At 35.4% G+C, this 20,919-nt stretch overlaps 1 protein-coding gene across 1 annotated transcript in view; it reads right to left on the bottom strand.

The window, feature by feature from the left end:
- Window positions 1-1,008: 1,008 nt before the first annotated feature.
- LOC145682245 (uncharacterized) overlaps window positions 1,009-20,919 on the bottom strand; it is a 198,096-nt gene continuing 178,185 nt past the window's right edge. Inside the window, exons 8-9 of the mRNA XM_081753828.1 lie at window positions 2,278-2,368; window positions 1,009-1,015 (exon numbers count right to left, since the gene is read on the bottom strand). Of these exons, the coding sequence (XP_081609954.1) occupies window positions 1,009-1,015; window positions 2,278-2,368 (98 nt within the window). The remainder of the gene's footprint in view (window positions 1,016-2,277; window positions 2,369-20,919) is intronic.

The raw sequence follows: 20,919 nt of genomic DNA, 5'->3' as shown, positions 1-20,919 counted from the left end.
GAGCCAGTTTAAAGAAATGAACAAAACAGTGCGTGTCTGTCAAAGCCGTCGTAAGATAAGAGAGTTGGTTGTGTTATTTTGTGACCTCGCACAAGGAAGTATTGATGGGGAACAGCAAGAAGGCTAAAACCTCATTAGTGTGGGGCAGGAGTTCGGAAAGGCCCACTGTTGTTTCATGTTGGTGTTGAACAGTCCTATTCACAGAAAAAAATATTGTGGGAAGGGCTAAATTTTTAACTGACGGTCAATTACAGCAAGGGACCGTCCTTATATTGTTAATTATAGAAAGACAGATTGACGTCAAAAAGCGGGTGCAATAGCAAAGATACTTCAATCTTTCGCTCCGCAGCAGAACGCCCAGTAAAAGTGCCTCGAGTCATTCCCGGGCGTATATTTTTGATTGTAGTGCACTCACAAATCAGCATTATTGTTACATTGTACTCTTTCTCTTCAGATGTATAGTGGCCCCAAAGAAACTTCATGGATTATAATGTGCAACAGAATGAAAAAAGGCAGATAATTTAGCTCTTAAAAAAAGAACATTCCAGTCTTGTAGGTCCCCAACCTCCCACCAAGCATTTTTGAGATGCTGTGGAAAGACAGCACAGTATGTTAAGATCTGCCAACAACAATGGAGCAGTCACCAACGGCACTAGTGTTGTTAAGGAACTGTACATGTGATCGTACATACTTTTACATATCGTTTTCTAATTCTTTATGTCAGGAGGAATAATCAGTCGCACTAACTTTAGTGTGTGTTATTTTACAGCATAAAATTATAATTTCGTTATTCAAATTGTGTGCTTATTTCTGTTATTTACTTAACATACTTCATCACTAATTTGTATGTATGGTTCAAATAATAACAATCTAAGCAACATGATGTGATCTAACATGCGTAATATTCATTTGCCCTTAGGTTTCACACTTCCGTCTGTGGAAGACGTTTATCGGTTTACTTCCCCAATATACTGTACCTCCCGTCCACTTGCATGTAGGATTGCGAAATTAAAAACTGAAAGGAAAGAGAATTCACATGAAGCTATTATAATTAATGATAGGATAGTTCCCTTTGAGTGTGACTCCCTTCTCAACGAAGACGATACGCAGCAAGAACATATTTCTCGAATAGAAATTTCAATTTTTTTACTTCAACACTAGTGTCAGACCATATATACACATTGAAAGAGTTTGTGATTATAAACTTTATAAGAAAGTGTAATAAGTAAGTTATACACTCAGGTCTACTTTTCAACTACTATCAATTGTTCGTCCAAATTGTTCTTAAAACTACAATTATAAATTTAGATATTTTCTTAATACCTGCCGGAGAAATACTAGTAATTAAAGGCCTTATGCAGAGTCGTTTCGAAGTCTTATTAACACCATACTACGGGATTGACTAACGGATGGTTATTAAAATTGTATTCAGAATCTCTGATGAGGAGTAGTATTTCAAGAAGTTAATCACATATGTCTAATTAATCTAGAGCAGAGGCTAATCTTTTACCCACTATTTACGGTGTGACACAACATTTCGTATTTCGTATTTCATGTGTTTTAATTTTTGCAGATTACGCATGCGCTGATCTACTTTTCCGTACTTGCCACATTTATTTTTCTCATCCGATGCATTGGAGTTATATAAGTTAATCATACCCAAATCATCATTTTAGTTGCACTCAAAGTAGACTCTGAATACCAAAAAGTGCAACTTCCTTAGTAAAGAATTAGTATCCCTGCTTACTAGTCTGTGACTAACCTTCGATTAACGAATTCTCTCTGAATAACGCCCTAATAGTCTAAGTAGTACATGCACCCTGATCTTTAGGACGTAGTTTATTAAATACCACTAAACGCATCATTGCGTGTTCGCAAATGTTTACAATTAATTGGCAACTGGTCAATAAATTATATTGTTGCTTAACATTTAACTTGTACTAAAGTTAATTTAGAAGAAGATATATATCGCAAGAAATTTTTCATAAGTTAGTGGTTGTTTACCTTCTATATTGGATTAAATCAAGTTAAGAATGCTAGCAAATATATTGCAATCAGCATTTCGTTCACTAATTTTTTACGTTACATGCTGTTTAAGGTATCAAGAGATAAAATATGTTTCAAAAATAATAGTGAAATAAAACTAAGTGTTTTAGAAATTTATCATTTTAAATATAATCGGCATAAAATACGTATTAAATAATGATATTCTTATTTCAAAACTTGAATTATAAATATATAGAAAAACTAAAATAATTCCATGGTTAAGATACTCACCTCATCGTATCAGAAAAGGAATGTGTTGAATCATAGTGTTCTTCATTGCAAGACGGCAAGCAAGAGCAATTAGCTTCATTTATCTTTTTATCTATAGTGATGAATAAAATAACAACATAATAGTAATTAACACAGATAAGTTGAATTAGATATAGGTACATTAAATATGTTTACATCATATATAAGTTTATAAACCTAGTAGATCCACATAAGTCATAATAAACTTCTTAAGTCAATATTGCTCCTAACCTTCAATAGGACTCACAATCTCTGGACTCTGGTATCTCGCTACAACCCAAAAGAATAGTGTATTAAAAAATTGAATAGATTATGTTCTGTAATTGCTATCAAACCAAAAATGAGTTATTCTGAAAAGATAGGATTGATATCTGGTCTTAATGTGTTAATACAAACATTATTAGTTTTGTATGTACGTAAGCGCTAGCGTTGTTAAGCAAGTAAATTGGACAATTTGGGAAAGCTAAGATAATAAATATTAATAAAATAATATGCTAAAAATAACCCATACCTTTAGATATTAATATGCAAAGCACTGAAAACTAATAGTAAACAAATCTGTTTCAATTATACCAACAGAAGCGAGGATATGTACATAAAATTACGATTTCCCAAAACACAGAAATTGTTTACTTTCAACCTTAAACAGTCTCTGTTATCTCCGTACTTCTGTACTTCTACAAGAACAAAACTATTACTCCGCAGAATTGGGACGTATTAATAATATTGATATATTAGGGCATGGAGTAAAAATAAAATGTAAATTTATAGAGGCAGGTATACAACTGTGTAAGGAATATTTTATTTTGGTGACTAGTAAGCAGAAACATGTGCCAATTGCCAGTAATAAGTTTATTGAATAAATAATAGTTTTTTATCTGCGTGGTACAACTGGCGGATAGTAACATTCATTTCATCATATGTTTCAATTATTGTTACCATAGCAACTTCAAAGGTGAGTAACAGAAGACGAAAGCTATTTTGATTAAATTGTTACTACGTTATTTTCTTTAATTTTTGAACTATTGTAACTAATATTCCACAATCGATTATTAAATCATAGCTACTAAAGCATTACAAAATATTACGCATTTATTTTTTTAAAATTTAAATGTATGCACGTTGACGTCAAACAGCAGCTATGCTTTAATATTATGTTTGTGTCTTTGTCCACACCAAAGAATCTTACAATGTGTTCCTTACTATTTCTATATATAAAAAGACTAGACGTCGCGTGCGGTGTTGTAACCTGTATTCCTAAATTAAAAGATAGTATTAAACATAAAATGTGTCGAAACATTTTACGTAGCAAATCTACAATTACACTGACTTGCATATTTCTGATTAGATTAGAAATAAAAATCAAATAAATACACTTTGTTTCGATTCAACAATATAAATTCTATACAGCGGTCTTTCATTAAGAAATTATGTATTAAAATATATAGAATTGATTATATTGTTAATATTCTGAAATTAAAATTCATCATAACTTCTCTATTACTGGACAAAGCATTCTGTATGACTATATTCCGTTAACAAGCTAGTATATTGGAATTTAAATATTACGTATAACATTTCTAGTTCGTTGAATCTCAGTAGAAAAATATGTTTTGACTTGAATCAAAGATTCTCCCGGATTGTTACAACTAGTAACTTTTCCTTCTTATTTGTTTTCCTAAATTATAGCATGTATGAAACCGAAAAATGCTAAGAGATTCGACACAGCACAAATAAACTTACAGACACACACACACTCATATATATATATATACAGATGGTGATCAGAAAAATGGAAACACCTGAACGAAATTGCAACTTACCAGATTAATATGGTGTCGGGCCACCTTTCGCCTTCACAACAGCCTTGATGCGGCGTGGGATGGAGGCATAGAGGTCGTGAATGGTAACTAGTGGAATTTTACATCTTTCCTCGTGCAGGGCATCAGCCAGTTCTGTGAGAGAGGATGGAGGTGAAAATCGTCGCCGGAGTCGTGTTTCCAAGACGGACCACAGATGTTCAATTATGTTGAGATCTGGGGATTGGGCGGGCCAGGGGAGGTGTTGAACTTATCCCGATGTTCCTCAAACCACGCTGCAACAACGCCAGCTGTGTGAATGGGTGCATTAATTTCCTAGAAGATGGTGTCATTGTCCGGGAACAACATCCGGACCATAGGATGCAAGTGGTCTCCTAAAATTGCGACATAATCGTTGGCAGTGATTCGTCCGCTAAGTGTGACCACAGGACTCAATGAAAACCATGATATGGCGGCCCACAGCATCACCGAGCTGCCGCCATGTTTCACAGTTGGGCGGAGACACTGCAGATCATAACCTTCTTTGGGCGTTCTCCACACATAAACACGGCCCGTGGTTGGGAATAGGGTGAAGGATGACTCATACGACCATACACACGTTTTCAGTCCTCTACGGTCCAAGTTGCATCATTTGCGGCGTGCGAAAGCGTTATGGTTCCTGATAAGCGGTTTGGCCCGTGCAACACGACCCCGTAAGTTCATGTCATGTAATTCACGGCGGACTGTGATTGTCGAAACAGGGTGGGGGAGGTGCTGATTGAGTTTCTCTGTCACTTATTCCGCAGTGGCACGATGGTTCTGCGAGACAATGCGCTTTAATACCCGGCGTGACCTGTCACTCATGATTTTCTTCCGCCCACTCTTCCGCTATCCGATGTGGTTTTCCCGTGTGTTGTGTAGGCCGTCATCACCTTCGACACTGTCCCACGCAACACACCTAACACAGTATTCACTGCCGTCACACTCACTCCACATAACCGCGCACCAACAATTTGCCCTCTTTGAAAATCTGAGAGGACTTCCATCTTACACTACCTCCGTCTGCTGCAGCCACTAGACACTACTGTTCCACTGCGCCTGACGTAATATGGAGACCGACCTAACACATCACCACTAGCGGTCCGGCGCTGCGTGCGCCAGGACACCACTGCCAACCCATACATCTGACGTGTTGCCAACTGCAATTGTTTCCATTTTTCTGATCACCATCTGTATATATATTGACTGAACAAAGACAAAAATAACCTTCATCGGGCAAATCACAAAATGTATTCAAAGTATCAGCCATCGACAGTAACACAGGGTCACAAATGAGAGAAACCGTTCAAGAATACCTTAGTTATGACCAAGATTTGAACATGAAATATAAATATTTTGTTCCCAGTCGTTGACATTGTTGGAATGAATAGCGAACACAACAAATGTAATGTATCCATTAGTTCTGGTCTGGAGACAGAAGGGGAGAATTCAATAGACCTACATTAACGACCGAAGGCTTCTACCGTTATTACTCAACAACTGAAGACATTCTTATTGAGTTGTGGTGGAGCTTCGGCATACACATTCCACATGTTGTTGTACTAGCACTCTCGCTGCCAAGCTGGTTTTGTGTGACTGTCATCGTTGGGCCAGATTAATATTTAAAAATATTACCGTGATCAGAGTGCGGTAAGTGTAAATATATGTTTTTGTTTCTTTTTTATTGGCCTTCTATTAGCGTTCCTGTGGACGTGTCCACCTGTGCTACAAATGGCCCCAGAATGTAGACTTGTATTATGAGGCCATTGTACCACCAATGAACACTACACTTTCTCGCATTGTTTTCATCTCTGTTTAGTATGAAATCAAATTTCTAAAATTTAATCATTATAATTGCATATGTTCTGTACTGCTTAGTCGATCATTCACTGTATAATGTGCACTCAAGCAAGTTATAAGGAGGTATAAGGATATTTTTGTTGTCATCGCAGAGATAGCATCGAAAACAATGCCAACATTTTTTCCTTCCAGTGATCGCAGTCATTCAGTTGCTACCTGTCCACAATATGTTATAAAACAGCCAATGTTCTGACGGAATCAAGAAGTAAGGGTTTCTAGTGATATAAGATTTTTTTCTGATGTTTCAGATCATGTTCCAGACTTTGTACCTGAAACCTCAGACACATCTTCTGGAATACTGTTGGAAAGGTTTTGTTCATTTATATTTACTCAGGTCAGTCACCTTGATTTTGGTTTTGCAATATTTGTCATAGGGAGGTTTTGATGACCGTTTCCGGATACTAATTGGGATACTTTATCATCACTAAGAAAGTTCTTGAAACCCATATAAGGAGATATTCCCCCTCAACTGATCATTAACTAGCTGATCAATACCAACATTGCAAGGGGTTACATTGAAGATCTGCTTTGTACCTTTAAATGACTTCCACACTCAAATATGGGAATTGGTTTTATTAACATCAGCCACATCAGAAATAATAGTGTTGTTTCCAGGTGGTGCAACATCATTTTTGGAAGATCTTTCCGATGTTTCAGTACAAAGTCTGCATCAGCATCTCAATTAAAAAAACTAATCACTTATATTACTAGAAATTTCACTCTCTGATTCCATCAGAACATGTGTTGTTATACAACCTTCTGTTGTGGACACGTTGGAATTTAATGATATAGGTACCTAAAAGTAGACAAGAATGTTGACAGACAGTTTTTGAGCTAACCCTGTGATGACAACGAAAATATCCATTCATCTCCCTACAATCAACTTGAGTGAGCTTTAGACAGGGAATATTTTACTAAGCAGTAAAGAACGTATATAATTATAATGATTAAATATTAGGAATTTCACTTCATACTAAATAGAGCTGAGGACTGTCTCGAAAAGAGTAGCATCCCCCGGTAGTACACGTGGTCTCAGGTTGTAATTTAACATTCTGGGGCTACGTGCGCCACGGTTGGAAACAAGTAGTTAAAAGTCTTTTCAACATGCGAAAAAAAACATTAAGTACTTCAGGAAGCCATGAATCATTTTTATAAGTTACACGTGGAATGCATTTAAAACACAAATTCCACTTCCTGCTATATGTGGCCTGGGAATATATATATATATATATATATATATATATATATATATATATATATATATATATATATATATATAATCTTATGTACAGACTTTGAAAGAAAGCATGGGTGCCATTTTATATCAAAATCACCAGCAATTTTTTCAGTATTAACATAAATAGCTAATTTGTGAGAACCTCGAATCAAAATCCTCTTTACTAGAGAAAAACTTTTTAGTTCCTGTAACAGCATTTCTGTCAAATAAAAAGAAGATAAATATATCAACAACTTAATGTAGTTCTATTGCCTATGGACACTGAAGGTTCAGTGCCACGTTTGCCGAAGCTCTCCATGATTTCTGTCCTTAGCCAACTGTACTCAGCTTCTACTTTATATTCCAATCTCTTAATGTTGTCCTCCCATCTGCGCCTCTGTCTTCCTAATGGTCGTTTTCCTAATTGAATTTCCAGTCAGAGCTTTGAAATCGTTTCTAATTTCTTCCATTCTAGGTACATGACTTGCCTATTTGACTCTACTAGACCCTAACAATGTTTGGTAAACGTATACATTATGCAGTTCCTCGTTATGAAGCTTCCGCCATTTCTCATTCCCGTTCCTCTTGGAGTTCGTTTCTTGTTTTCAAATCTTTCAGTTTGCGATTTTTGATCAGAGTTAGTGATAATGTTTCGCAGTCTTACAGCACATCAGGCATGGTTTACGTTTTATATTTTAAAGTACAAATTCCTCAACAGAATTCGCAACAACAAAAGATTTTTAACTGAATAATGACAACGAAATCACTGCTTTCAGTTGACATCAAATTTTTTAGTGATTATGGTTTTGGTCTAACAATAATGATTTTATATATTTGAAAGTATCCACTTTGTAGAAATTAAACATTATCTGGTATTTCAACGCATCCATAAAATGCAGTATTATGATCCCGACAAACTTCCATGTATTTAGTTTTCTCCTCATTTACTTCTTAGCCTATGTCCCTGCAAGCGTTAATTAAGATTTCTGCATTAGTTTTTATTGTTCTAACATCCCCTATAAAATTTACATCATCAGCATACGCGTTAACCTGGTAAATACAATTCAGCTCTAGGACCTGATTGCTGTCTTTGATTTTTCTTATAGTGTTGTCTAAAACAAAGTTAAATAGTAATGATGACAACGCATCTTCTTGTATTAGGCCAGTCTCAACGTTAAAGCTCGTGAACGAGAATTTCACTATTCGAACTTTACTTTGGGATTAATTTAAACATATGCAATTAATCTTAATTCACTTTTTTCGCATTCGAAATTCTGTAAGCATGTTGTTCAATGTTTCCCTCCTATCCAAGTCTAAAGTCAATAACTGATGTGCAGGATATAGTTTTCACACTTCGTTTCAAGTAACAGTCGAATGGTTAATATCTGGTCGATAGTTGATCGATTTTACCTAAATCTGCTCTGATAATCTCCAATAATTTCATGTGCGTGTGGAGGCAATCTTTCTAATAGAATGTGGAGAATTTATTGGATGTTGAAATGCCTCAATAATTATTACAAATGTTGTTGAAGAGAAATGCCTCAATAATTATTACAATCAGTTGTGTTGCTTTTCTTCTGAACTGAAACAATGGTTGATTCTTTTCACTTTTGTGGTAATTCTTCTTTGTTCCAGATAAGGGGAATGATTTGCGTATCTTGCTGTACAATTTTCCCCCTCCAGCTAAAATTAAGTCAGCCAGAATTTCGTCCACACTCAGAGAGGTGTGTTTCTTTAGTTTTCTAATAGCTATTTCTATTTCTATCTGGTTAGGTTCTGAAATATATGATTGTTTTGTGTGCATTTCACTTTCTTAACGAACATTAGTTTTTGGCTATGTGTTAAGCAAATAGTTAAAGAAATTTTTCCATCTATTTAAGATGCTATCCTTATCAGTGAGAACTGTTTCGTTGGCTTTCTTTAATACATAAGCACGAGGTTGATATGCTTTCTTAAATTCGTTGCTACCCTTATACATGTCCCGAAGGTTTTTGTTTTTGTTTTCTTTATTATTATCTTCAAGTTAATTAATTTTAGCTTTCAAAAACAGCGTTCCTTTTTAAAAAAAATTGGAAGTTTTCCGCCAGATGGCAATGAAATTTTATGTAGTTATTTTGTTCCGATTTATTAGCCAACTCTGTTTCTTCTATTTTCTCTTCTCTGCTACTTTAGTGCATTCCTGGATGAACGATAGTTTGTTCCTACGTATCTCTGTGTGCTCCAATTTTTCTTTTGCTGAAATTGTAAAGTTATATCTAATTTCACCGAAGCATCCTGAACACTAGTGCGCTCCGAACCTTCTAAAAATCGAGGATCTATTTGACACTTTAATCTGGCTCCCATCTCACCTGACTGTCCTCAAATTTCTTTAAATTAAACCGCCTCCGTTTTCAGACATTGAATATTTCCTTTATTCAACGATAGTATCAGTTATTATCACTGCTACCAGGTGGTAATTAGTATCACAATCAGCTCTCTGAATAACTGAACATTAGTTGTACTAGACTGTTTTCTTCTGTCTACTAAAACGTGATCAGTTTGATTATGTGTGTTTTTAATCTGATGAAATCCAAGTATATTTATGAATGTCGCGATGTGGAAATTTTGTAATCTTCACGATAAGGTTTCTCGATGTTGCGAAGTTCATGAGTACAACCTTTCTTATGCAGACATTTATTCCCTATAATCGATTTAAAAATACCCTCTCGTCCCACCTTCGTATTGAAATGGCCTAACAGAATTTTCATGTATTCTTTCGTAAAAAACTGTCCTTTTTCTCGTCATCGGTATTTTATGTTGGGGCATGTGCATTTGAAATAAAATATTACATCACCGACCATTAAGAGAAGTAAAAGATTGGTAATTTTAATCCGTTGGTAATTTTAATTCGTTCCTCTTAAAAGAACGTAGTATTTCCCGATTGGACTCCTCTATTTTCTTCTCATCTAAGTTCCTGGTATCCCACTAGGTCCATCCTCTATTTCTAAACTCATTCCTTACAAATTGTAGCGCGGCTATCCTATAGAGACTTCTTATATTCCATGTTTCAAATCTCATGTCGAATTTACTTTGCTGAGTTCGTGTCAAGTTAATAGTTCTAATCTAAGAACTCTGCTAATATATCTGAACAAAGTTTCTTTTTTCAGGATAAGGTTGTTCACTCCACACTAAATCCCCAAGCTGGAGGATCACCCCTTGTCATCTGTCCGCGACTGTTTATGCAATATATTCGTAGCTAACCTCTATGTCTGAAGGCCTTCTCTTCGTTCCACAACCTGAGGACGAGCCATGCCGTGGTGACAGAAAGACCACATTTCACAGAAATTAAAAAGCTATATCTTAGAAATACAATAGGTACTGATTATCCGAACACTGCTTTAAAATACACAGGAACAATCAATATGTTTGGATATATGGATGCATATTAAGACTGTGGAAGCTTCGATGCAGTAAAAATCGTAAATTAGAGATTAGTGTCATTGTAGTATTTCATGAATTCATCGTGCGTATGACTATCTGCATCCTGATGACAAACGCAAACGTGTGGCATTTTGTAACGAGATTCTGGATGCTATTGACAATGATAACACTTTTGTACAACACTGGTCCGGTAAACAAACAAAATGTTCGAATTTGGGGCCTACAGAACCCACATGCCGTCATTGAACATGTACGGGAATCCGCCAAAGTCAATGTGTTTTGTGCGATATCTCGATGTTTACGGCTCATTCTTCTTTAGTGGAAACACAATTAACAGTCAGCCGTATATGGCTATGTTACAATAGTGGTTGTTTCCAAGGCTGCACGATGACAACTTCATTTTTCACCAAGACTTGCCCCCCCCCCTCACTGGAATCGCCAAGTGCTTGAATATCTCAATGAGACTCTAATGGACCGTTGGATTGGCCGTCAAGGAGCTGGTGATTTAGAATATCTCAGCTGGCCTCCACGGTCACCGGAGATGCAACCTGTGATTTATTCCTGTGGGGTTTCGTTTATGACAACGTTTAAGTACCACCACTCCCACAGAACCTGGAGGAGTTGAAGAACAGGATCCATACTGCCATAACATCAGTGACGTAGGACATGCTTGCCCTAGTATGGGAGGACTTTTAGTATCGATGTGATATTGTTTCTTGTCGCTGATGGACGACATACCGAACATCTGTATTTTGAACTTGAGAGTATCGTAAGTATGAGTGTTAAATTTCATATTCCTATGTCTTAAAGTTTAATAAATATATGTATTCGAAATACATATATCCTTTTGAAACACGGTGTACTTCAAAACTGTGTTAGTTTTACGAGTCCAACGCAATATAAGCGGGCGTAAGATGAAAACCCTTTTGATGGTAGGAGAAAAATGACTCAATAGTTCCAAGAGGTTCATTTGTTGGCAGTAGGTTTCCTACGAATTATTGTGTTTTCATTAAGAAATTTACAAGTATTATGAAGAAAAATTACAATTCACCTTTAATGAACTTCAGAAATAAAGAAATAACACGTAATGTATATTAAAATGTTCACAGAATAAACATTTAGAGAACGAACAAATGTCTTGGATTGCATTTTAAATTAATATGCATTCAAAAAATGAGACAACGAATATGCGAAGTCGCATGCAAACTTTAAACGTTAGATTTCTTATTTCTATGCAAATTGTAGATTACTACTCAGTACAGGATAGTCACTTTGGTTAAGTTTAAAATAAAGAACAGTAACAAGAGTTTCAGTACACACTGCTTATGATAGCTTTAATATACTACACGCATATTTTGGAGCGTTTTGACATGAAATGGAAGGGTTCGGTCTTCCGAACTTGTGTTTCAGTTTCCACTCTGAACACTAGGTCCTTAAAATTAATTGTAGAATTAACCTTTATATGTTTTGCACGAAATCGATAAGCACTTGAAAATAGGTTAATCATGAAGGTCTTACAATGTCTTATTTTATAAGTTAAGTTTTATAAATATAAAAGAAATATTTGTGGTTACTTATTACTCTTCATCCCTTTCAAACTGCACTGTGATCCATTATGTAGTTAATGCCTATCTAACCAAACAAATTTTATAGAATCATTTGTGTGCTCACTGTTGACAACATCAATCCGATTCGACTTTATGAATAATTAAAATTATTTGTACTGTATTTAAAATGAAGTAAAATAATTTACTTTTTAGTGTATGAGTATGCAAAGCCAAATTGTATGCTATTTTGTTTGTAATATTTGTAATTCTCCTCCCACTTTCAGGAGTTCCTTCAAATTGAAGAATTACTAGAAGTTCTGAAGACAGAGATTAATTTGAAAACGAAGAAAACTAAGCTTTATTCCTTGGCATTGGAGATGTGGCTTGCCCCTTATAGGAATCTCAAGCAGGTTTGAGCTATCACGAACAATTTTGTCAGGGCAGCTAAGACTTCTTAACCGTTTAAAAAATATCAAATTATTTTTCCCGATTTTTCTCTTAGCGTCCAAAACGATGGAAAGCCGAGTTCATCAACATTGTCTCGGACACCTCATAGTCAAAATTACCAGCCGTGCTAAATAATTAGTATGCAATTCTTGACTCTTTAGAAGAAGAACAAAAGAAGCACACGTGGTATGATCCTACGGACTTACGCTTGCAAAATGCATCTCTATAGGACATCGTTATTTTTTACCCTTACATACATGTTTAAAAACAAGCGTGGACAGAATGTATTTCTTCAAGGCAAGAATATTACTCTAGAGAGATGGTCATATATTCATTAGACATAAATCCACAACAGAATATACGAAAGAAATAAGTATCATTAATTATTTTCCATAAGATAATCAATGTTGCCAGGAAAATAACATGGGTATACCAAATCACGAACCTAACTGTTGTATATAATTTTAGGTATTGTTAGAACATCTTATGGGCCGTATTATAAAAGTGGATTCTAAGTTTGGCTTTGTTGTTTTTATATTATGAATTTATTACAGATATAAAATATGATTTATGTTATAATGACTACCTGCACTATTGTCTCGTTGTAAACAAGTCCTTATACAACATACGTTGCTATGATATAAATAATTAAACGTTTGGTACTTGAGTAACTGCTGCATTTATATGTATAGTAATTAATAAACTGCTTGCATTAATATGCTGATTAAACTGATAATGAATTGTTTTGATGCGTACAAACTATTTTGATTGTAATGATAGGAAACCTTCTTTTTCTCCGAGGTTCCACACTGTATGTTTTCAACACTGCACTGTTTCCAACTAGCAAGATAGACATATGTCAGTTAAATTGACACACACGAATAACAAAAAACTCAACATATCCTTCCCCCCCAATTGATTGGCACAATCAAAATTTTTCACAAGGAAGAGGAATCATTTTACTCATTACCATACTTGTGATTTACTGATTACCATGGTTCATGCAACCATGGAGGTCCATGCCACCATAATTGTATTTGTGTCAGTCGATGCACTGTTGTACCTCGATATATCATATCTGCTGGATTTTCTGAAGAGGAAATGTGCTTCCAATTATTGTTGTTAGTGTATTTTTGGACCTTTGTTACACTATTAGACACAAACTGTTTCAAGCGAGTGGCCGGTGATGCTAGCCATGCCAGTACTATCGTTGAATTAGTCCGTAGATGAATAGATGAAATGTTCAGATTCAGAATTCCCACTATTATGTGTACTAATGAAGCCAATAATAGAGCAGCACGTAATTATAATCTTGGAGTTGTTACTTGCTTTATAGGAGCTACCTTAGATTTGGAACATAGTAAATGAACCGATATTTTGCATTTGTCATTTACTGAAGGTATATATAAACATGTTCCCAAAGCATTCTGTGATGCATCTGCTAATCCAAGTAACTGTAGGTCAGTTATGTTTCTCTTTACCACGACTAGCTGACTGATTTGATATATGTTTTAGATTATCTAATTGGTTACAAAATTGTGTCCATTGATTGTGCAAATGAGCTGGTAGTTGCTCGTCCCACTTTAATCCTTCTTTCCAAAGCCTTTGTAGGAATGTTTTGTATGCAATGACTATGGAAAGAGTAACCCAATTGGGTCAAAGATAGATGAAATGTGAGATATTGCTTGACGTTTGGTTACACTTTGACTTATTGTTCGCTGCATCTCCTCTCAAAATTTGTAAGATATCAATAATACGATAATAATCTGAGCTTGGACACCATAAGATTCCCAATGTTTTGATGTTGTCTTTACTTTACAAAATATAGATGACTTTTGTTTTCTATATTCCATTGGTAATTCTTCCATTAGTATGTCACTGTTGGATTACCATTTCCAGGGATTCAAGTTACCTGTTTTGAGTAATGCTATATAATCTGACTGCAAATGTATCGCTTCATGAAGATTATTATAACTTGATAAACAGTTATCTACGTAGAAGTCTCTGCGCAGGATTTGGGATGCCTTGGGATATTTTAACTGTTCAGTGGTTGCTAATTCTTCAAGTACTCTCGTTGCCAAGAATGGAGATGAAGCTGTCGTAGGTGGCCGTTTTCAGCTTGTACTCCTTTACTGACTGATCTGTTGATTCTCTCCATAGAATATGTTAATACCTTTGATCTTCAGGATGTCCTTCAATGAACCCGTACATTTTTCGAATATCTGCTGAAGATGAAATTTGATGAGTTCTGAACCGTAAAATGATTGATTGCAAATCCTGTTGAATAGCTGGTCCAACTAATAGCATAATGTCTAATGAAACCCCGTTGTTGTTTTCGCAGAAAAATCAAATACTACAACTCGTTTGGTTGTTGTACTTGCCAATTTCATGACTGCATGATGTGGAATGTAGTATGGCCCTTGTGTAGTTTTATTTTCCTTTACGTGCTCCATGTGCGCTAATTGTTCATATTCTTGCATGAAGGAAATGTACTCCTTTCTCTATTTAGTTTGTTTTGTGAATCTTATTTCATGATGTTGAAGTCTTGTTGTCGCTGTTTTCAAAGAGTTACCTAACTGCACCTATTGTGGGCGAAAAGAAAGGTGAACGATGAATCTGCCACTTGGACCTGTTGAAGTGTTTTGAACAAAATGCTCTTCAGATGCTGCTTCTTCATTTGAGAGAGGACACGTGACTTCTTCTAGCTTCCAAAATTGATGGAACTGCTCATCTACACTGTCAGACGTACGTGAGAAACATGTGAAGATACTTTATTACCCAGATGACGATTGATTTTTTGGTCCTGACAAGATCCATCCTAATTCTGTATTCCGCAACGTGGGAAGACTGTGATGAAGAACAACTCGTTCTGGACTCAGAAGATTTAATACTAATTTTGCACCAATTAGAAGATATATTTTATTTGGGATATCGAATGTTGGGTTAGCAAATCTTATAGTATTGGGTATGTTCCACTCTTGAGTTGAAAACTGTGATGAATGTAGATTACTTGTAATTCGTGGCAATACAGGACATAACATTCTTACTTTATGTTCACTTACTCTGGATTCAACGTCTAAAGAGGTAATATGCGTTATTTCAGCCCTCGTGGTATTTATTTCTTGTAGTGGGACATGTACATTCTCTTTACGTAATTTACACATTTCTACCATATTTTCCGAGATGAAGTTCGACTGTGACCCACCCTCTAGTAACGCTCTATATGTATGCACTCGACCAACACTGTCCCTAACGTTCACTAACGCTGTGGCTAAGAACACATGAGTTTTATATTTAACCCTTGTACCGTGATATGAACCTTAGATTTTGATTTGATTCGAACTGGTATTATCAATTGAATTTGAATTGTGGTATTTAATGCCTCGTCACGTACTTGTTCTTTATCATTGGTGATATTATTTAGCGATCCTTGATTGACCTTAATGTCTGTATTAAGAGAGTGTTATGCCTTTTTTTCATTTTCTTTTACATGTACTAGCCCGACATTCACGTGAACTGTGAGATTGATGTAGGCAATTGAAACAAAGGCTGTTTTTCTTAAGACAGTTCTATGTTTTCTGTCAATGCAGCCTTTATGAACGACGGACTCTGAAATATTTTAACCCTACAACGTTCGGGCGGAAAAAAGTTTCATAAACAGTCGGGCTGGGTCTGAGAGACCCAAGAAAATAATACTGTATAATTAATTTCTGATCAATATTTTTTTAAAATAGAAACATACTTCTATGTAATTACAAGTATTTCTAAAGGAGAAAAAATATTTGAGCTCAAAATTGGTGTTTTCGCTTATTTTTAGAAACATATTTCTAATTGTTCACAAATTGCTGTCAGTAAATTATATGAGCTTTTTTAGAAAATTATATAAAAAGGAATACTTGCTTACATGTTGCTATAGATAAGCAACGTTATAAATGAAACTTATAAGTTTATTTAACATAACCTAAGGCACCGCCTATGTTGAAATGTACTGGATGCCAGAAGGTAAAGTTTTTTTAGTTTTCATTGTTAACAAGATTGTCATCTAATGGCGGACTGGGTGGAGTTTTCTTAGCAGCGGCAGTAGATAAAAATTCTCCACTCTTATCCTCTTCTTCACAGTACTCACTCTTACTATCATGGTCACTAAAAAATTCATAATCATGATCTGCATCGGAATCATCCAGTTCACTTTCATCATCATATAAAATTCTATGACTTTTACTCGCGGAAACTGTTTCTCGTTCGATTATGTTCTAAAGTTGCTCAAAATACCAACTGGAATGTTGTTCGTATATACACGCTCAAAAAAAGTCGAATAGGTAGTCTTAATAAAAAAAGTAAACTTTTTACAGGATTCTTACCACTGGCAAAAAAGTTACGTGAACGGTCGGGATGGGTCTGACAGACCCACGCGAGGTTTAGAGCTTTATTAAAAGGAAAGTAACAATAAATCAAACAAGTTTGCAACACTAGCGTGTCTTATCGATCCTTTTAGTAAGGTATAGGAAGTTAGAACTCAAACCGCTAACTTTAAGTTGAAAATTAAACTTAAAATTTAAGTGGATGGGTCTCACAGACCCAGCCCGATCGTTCTAGGGTTTTGCATTTGCTTACAGAAGACGTATTGTGTGATATTTGTCGGTAATAAGATTGTGCTTTTCTGGGTCAACAGTTACCCTGGAATTTAATTTCATCTTGGTGTGCCTCATTACCTTTGGATATCATGTTTTCTAGCGCCTCAATCTATATTCTAGAAAAGAAAGCTCTGCTAATGGCTGGAAAGATTAATTATTTTGTTTTAATTTCCATTTTCTACGTGTTTAAAATCCAATTTTTCAACTAGCAATTGACTCCATAATACCTCTTCTAGTGTTACTTGTAAGTTAAATGCTTTAAGTGCACGGAAATTGCTGCAAAATGTGGTTATGAACTGACGCAAGTCCCTTGCATTTTCCTTGTGTATTGCTTGAATATGTAAGATTTCCCTTGTGTGAGATCCTCCAAGCATTCGTTTATTGTCATACCTTTCCCGTAATGATTTCCATGCTGCATCATAGTTCTCTTGCGAAAGTGGAAGATTTCTTATCAGATCAAATGTTTCTACCTTAAGTGCCGATAGTAAGTAGTGTAGTTTTTGAACAGGATCTAATTTACAATTACTATGAAGAAACAATTTAAAGTTTAAACTTTAAAGTTTTCTGAAAATGCTAACCCACTCTCGTACTTGCTGTCAAAGGTAGGTCATGAAATAGTTGGAAATTTTATATTATATGCGCTATTCTCCTCAGAATGATTCTGGGTAGTGTGTGTATTATTTTCTTTGAATGTCCGTTCATTCGAACGTTCATTGACTAATTGTTGCATATTTGCCTTTAAACTATAATACTTCAATACCAGCTTCAATATTTTCGCGTTCAGTCGCTTGAATACTACTTTCATCTTCTAATTCGAGTGTAGTCTGAATGTTGTCAAACTTTGTCGGCAATTCTGTTAAACCGTCAAGCCTCGTTGTAATTTCACCTATATTTTGTATTTCGTTAAATGTACTAACGAACTTTGTACTAACTCCATAAATATATGCTGTCCTTTGATGTTACTTTTCTGTTTGATAAGTTTCTGAAGTTTCCTTTTATACATTGTCTAAGACAATTAATTTTGATGAATATGCAAAATACGTGCGTTTGGAAACACTGTACAGAAGTAAAACGGCGAGGAAGGACTCACTTTCCTCTTGTTACTGTCACAATTCACTACCTGATTTTATTATCGCAGGCACTTGTTCTTTTGTTATGCTAAATTAAATTTATATTACTTTATTTTTGTTATTGTCACACCATTCACCCTTGTCACTGAATCTGAGATGTAACTGCCACTGTTTCGTTCACTTCTTTAAAAGAGCATGCTTTATTGTTGATTTGACTTGAATGCCACAACCGGCCCGGAGGACCAATTATTTATGCATATAATTCTATATATTGTTAAAACACTTCATGGACTGTATTATAAGAGCTGATTCTAAGATTTGGCTTTGTTGTTTTTATATTATGAATTTACTTAGTACTTAGTAGTTAATACTTAGATCTTTACACAAACTCCATTTCAAATAGAATCTTTATTATACTCTTCGTTTTGATAGACTTCTTCTTATAGCAACTATTGATTTAACTATAAACACAACTATAAACTTCTTACAACAACTAGCACTCATGTCATAAAGTATAAAGCAAGTATGCATTCTGTAAACAAATAAATAAGTAACGTAAGATATTTTAGGTTACTACAATTGGAATTTAATTCTATTTTATGCAGTACATATTTTTTACATAATTGTTCAAATCGCTTTATAGAGATTTAGATTTTGAATTACGCTAACGTTACTAACTAAAAATACTAGCATATATATTTTACCTCTGACGTACGCACACACGCTCTCTCTCTATCTCTGTCCCTCTCCTGTACACATGTATATTGCAATAGGTAACAGGAACATGAATAGTTTTCACTTTGGACGTGTAGTTTTAGGTTGTATTCACATGAGATATCTCTTCGAGTTATCACAATGTTAACTTCCTCACTTTAGCCTCTCCATTTGTACATATGTAAATTATATACATGGTTAATAAATGAGACACAGCTTTGAAATCTAACGTTCATATAATTTTGTTATTATAAGCATTTTAAATTAGAGCTTTTTTACTTTTAATAAATGGTTCAATATGTTACAAAGAAGAAATTTTCAACGGCTGTCTCGATCTGACGCCTTTCGATTTTAGAATTCGTTTTTTAAAGAAAGCTGACTTTACGGACGTGCCTCATTAACTAGCTTAACTACTTCGTACTACGTTTTTATTTGTTTTAGTCGCTTATCTCGTTTCTGTATTAACCTAGAACGACAGGAAAACGAACACAGACACTTTGAGGACAGTTAACATTCCAAGGGCTCTCCCATCGGGTATCGAATTCGTGACCCCGTACACTAAAGGCTCACATACAAGCCACCAGACTACTGCAGAGGGCTACCTTGAGCACCGAGGCAGATTATGAAAGGATACGTTGTAATATTGCTGAAACATAGCTCCAATAGCAGGTTCACATTTCAAGTTTTAAACAGTAATTTTCTCTTTATTTCAGTACTTTCAACTGGATATATTGATTGTGCGTATTAGATCTGTGCAGTACGTATTAATTATATGTTGATCGTTCAAACACGTAGGTCACTGTTCAGTTCATGTTTCTATTTAATAACTTCACATGTTACTGAATGTGGACTGTGTCAAGAATAGAGTGGCGTCACCTGACCCCCGGTAGCTGAAAAATCGCCTTTTTCCAGGGTCTCCTGAGATCAAGGACTCAATTTTCCAGTGTCTCACGATACGCTTTGACCCACGTATCGTCCACCCATGGTCTTTTACGACCTCCATTTTAGGGGTGTATTGATTCTCTTTTATGAGCACTTTTTAGGGGTGTATTCAATCTCTTACATGAGCACTTTTTAGGGGTAGACTCGTTCTTTTTTATGAGCGTATTTTCCAACCCCTATTTTAACCCATAGCAGAGATTACATAAGACTACGAACATAGCAGGAATGTATTCGTTCCCTATTTCAACCCCTATTTAACTATAAACATAGCAGACAATGAACACCTATGTAACATAGCAAAGGGGGTGTACCGAACACACAACTGTATTTGTTCCACCCCTATTTGAACATAGCAGATAATACATAAGACTACGTACTTTTTCCTCCCCATATTTTACCATAGCAGAGAATACATGGAGACTACGAACACATAGAAGAGCAGAGAATACATAAGACTACGGAACATAGCTGGGGTGTATTCATTCCCTTTTATGAGCACTTTTTAAGAGGGTGTATTCGTTCTCTTTTATGAGCATATTTTCCAACCCCTATTTTAACATAGCAGAAATTACAAGACTACGAACATAGCAGTAGGGGTGTATTTGTTCCACCTCTATTTTAACAGCAGAAATTACACTGAGACTACGAGCATAGCAGAGAGTACACCCCTATTTAAGCATAGCAGTGACTTATTTTCCAACCCCTATTTTAACATAGTAGGAATTACATGAGACTACGAAACATAGCAGGGTTGTTTCCTCTTTAGGAGCATTTTTCAACCCCTATCTTTAACTATAAACATAGCAGACAATGAATACCTATGTAACATAACCAATTACTAAATGTGGAAATATCTCCTCGATATGTTGCTTCGTCTACGAGTGATTGGGTTTTAAGTGATGGGAGATTTTTAACCGTTTTCGAGATATGGGGCAT

Source organism: Thermobia domestica, chromosome 3 (assembly GCF_964235325.1).
Source record: "Thermobia domestica chromosome 3, izTheDome1.hap1.1, whole genome shotgun sequence".
In the NCBI taxonomy this organism is placed as follows: domain Eukaryota; kingdom Metazoa; phylum Arthropoda; class Insecta; order Zygentoma; family Lepismatidae; genus Thermobia; species Thermobia domestica.
This window is presented reverse-complemented; position numbering and strand designations above follow the sequence as displayed.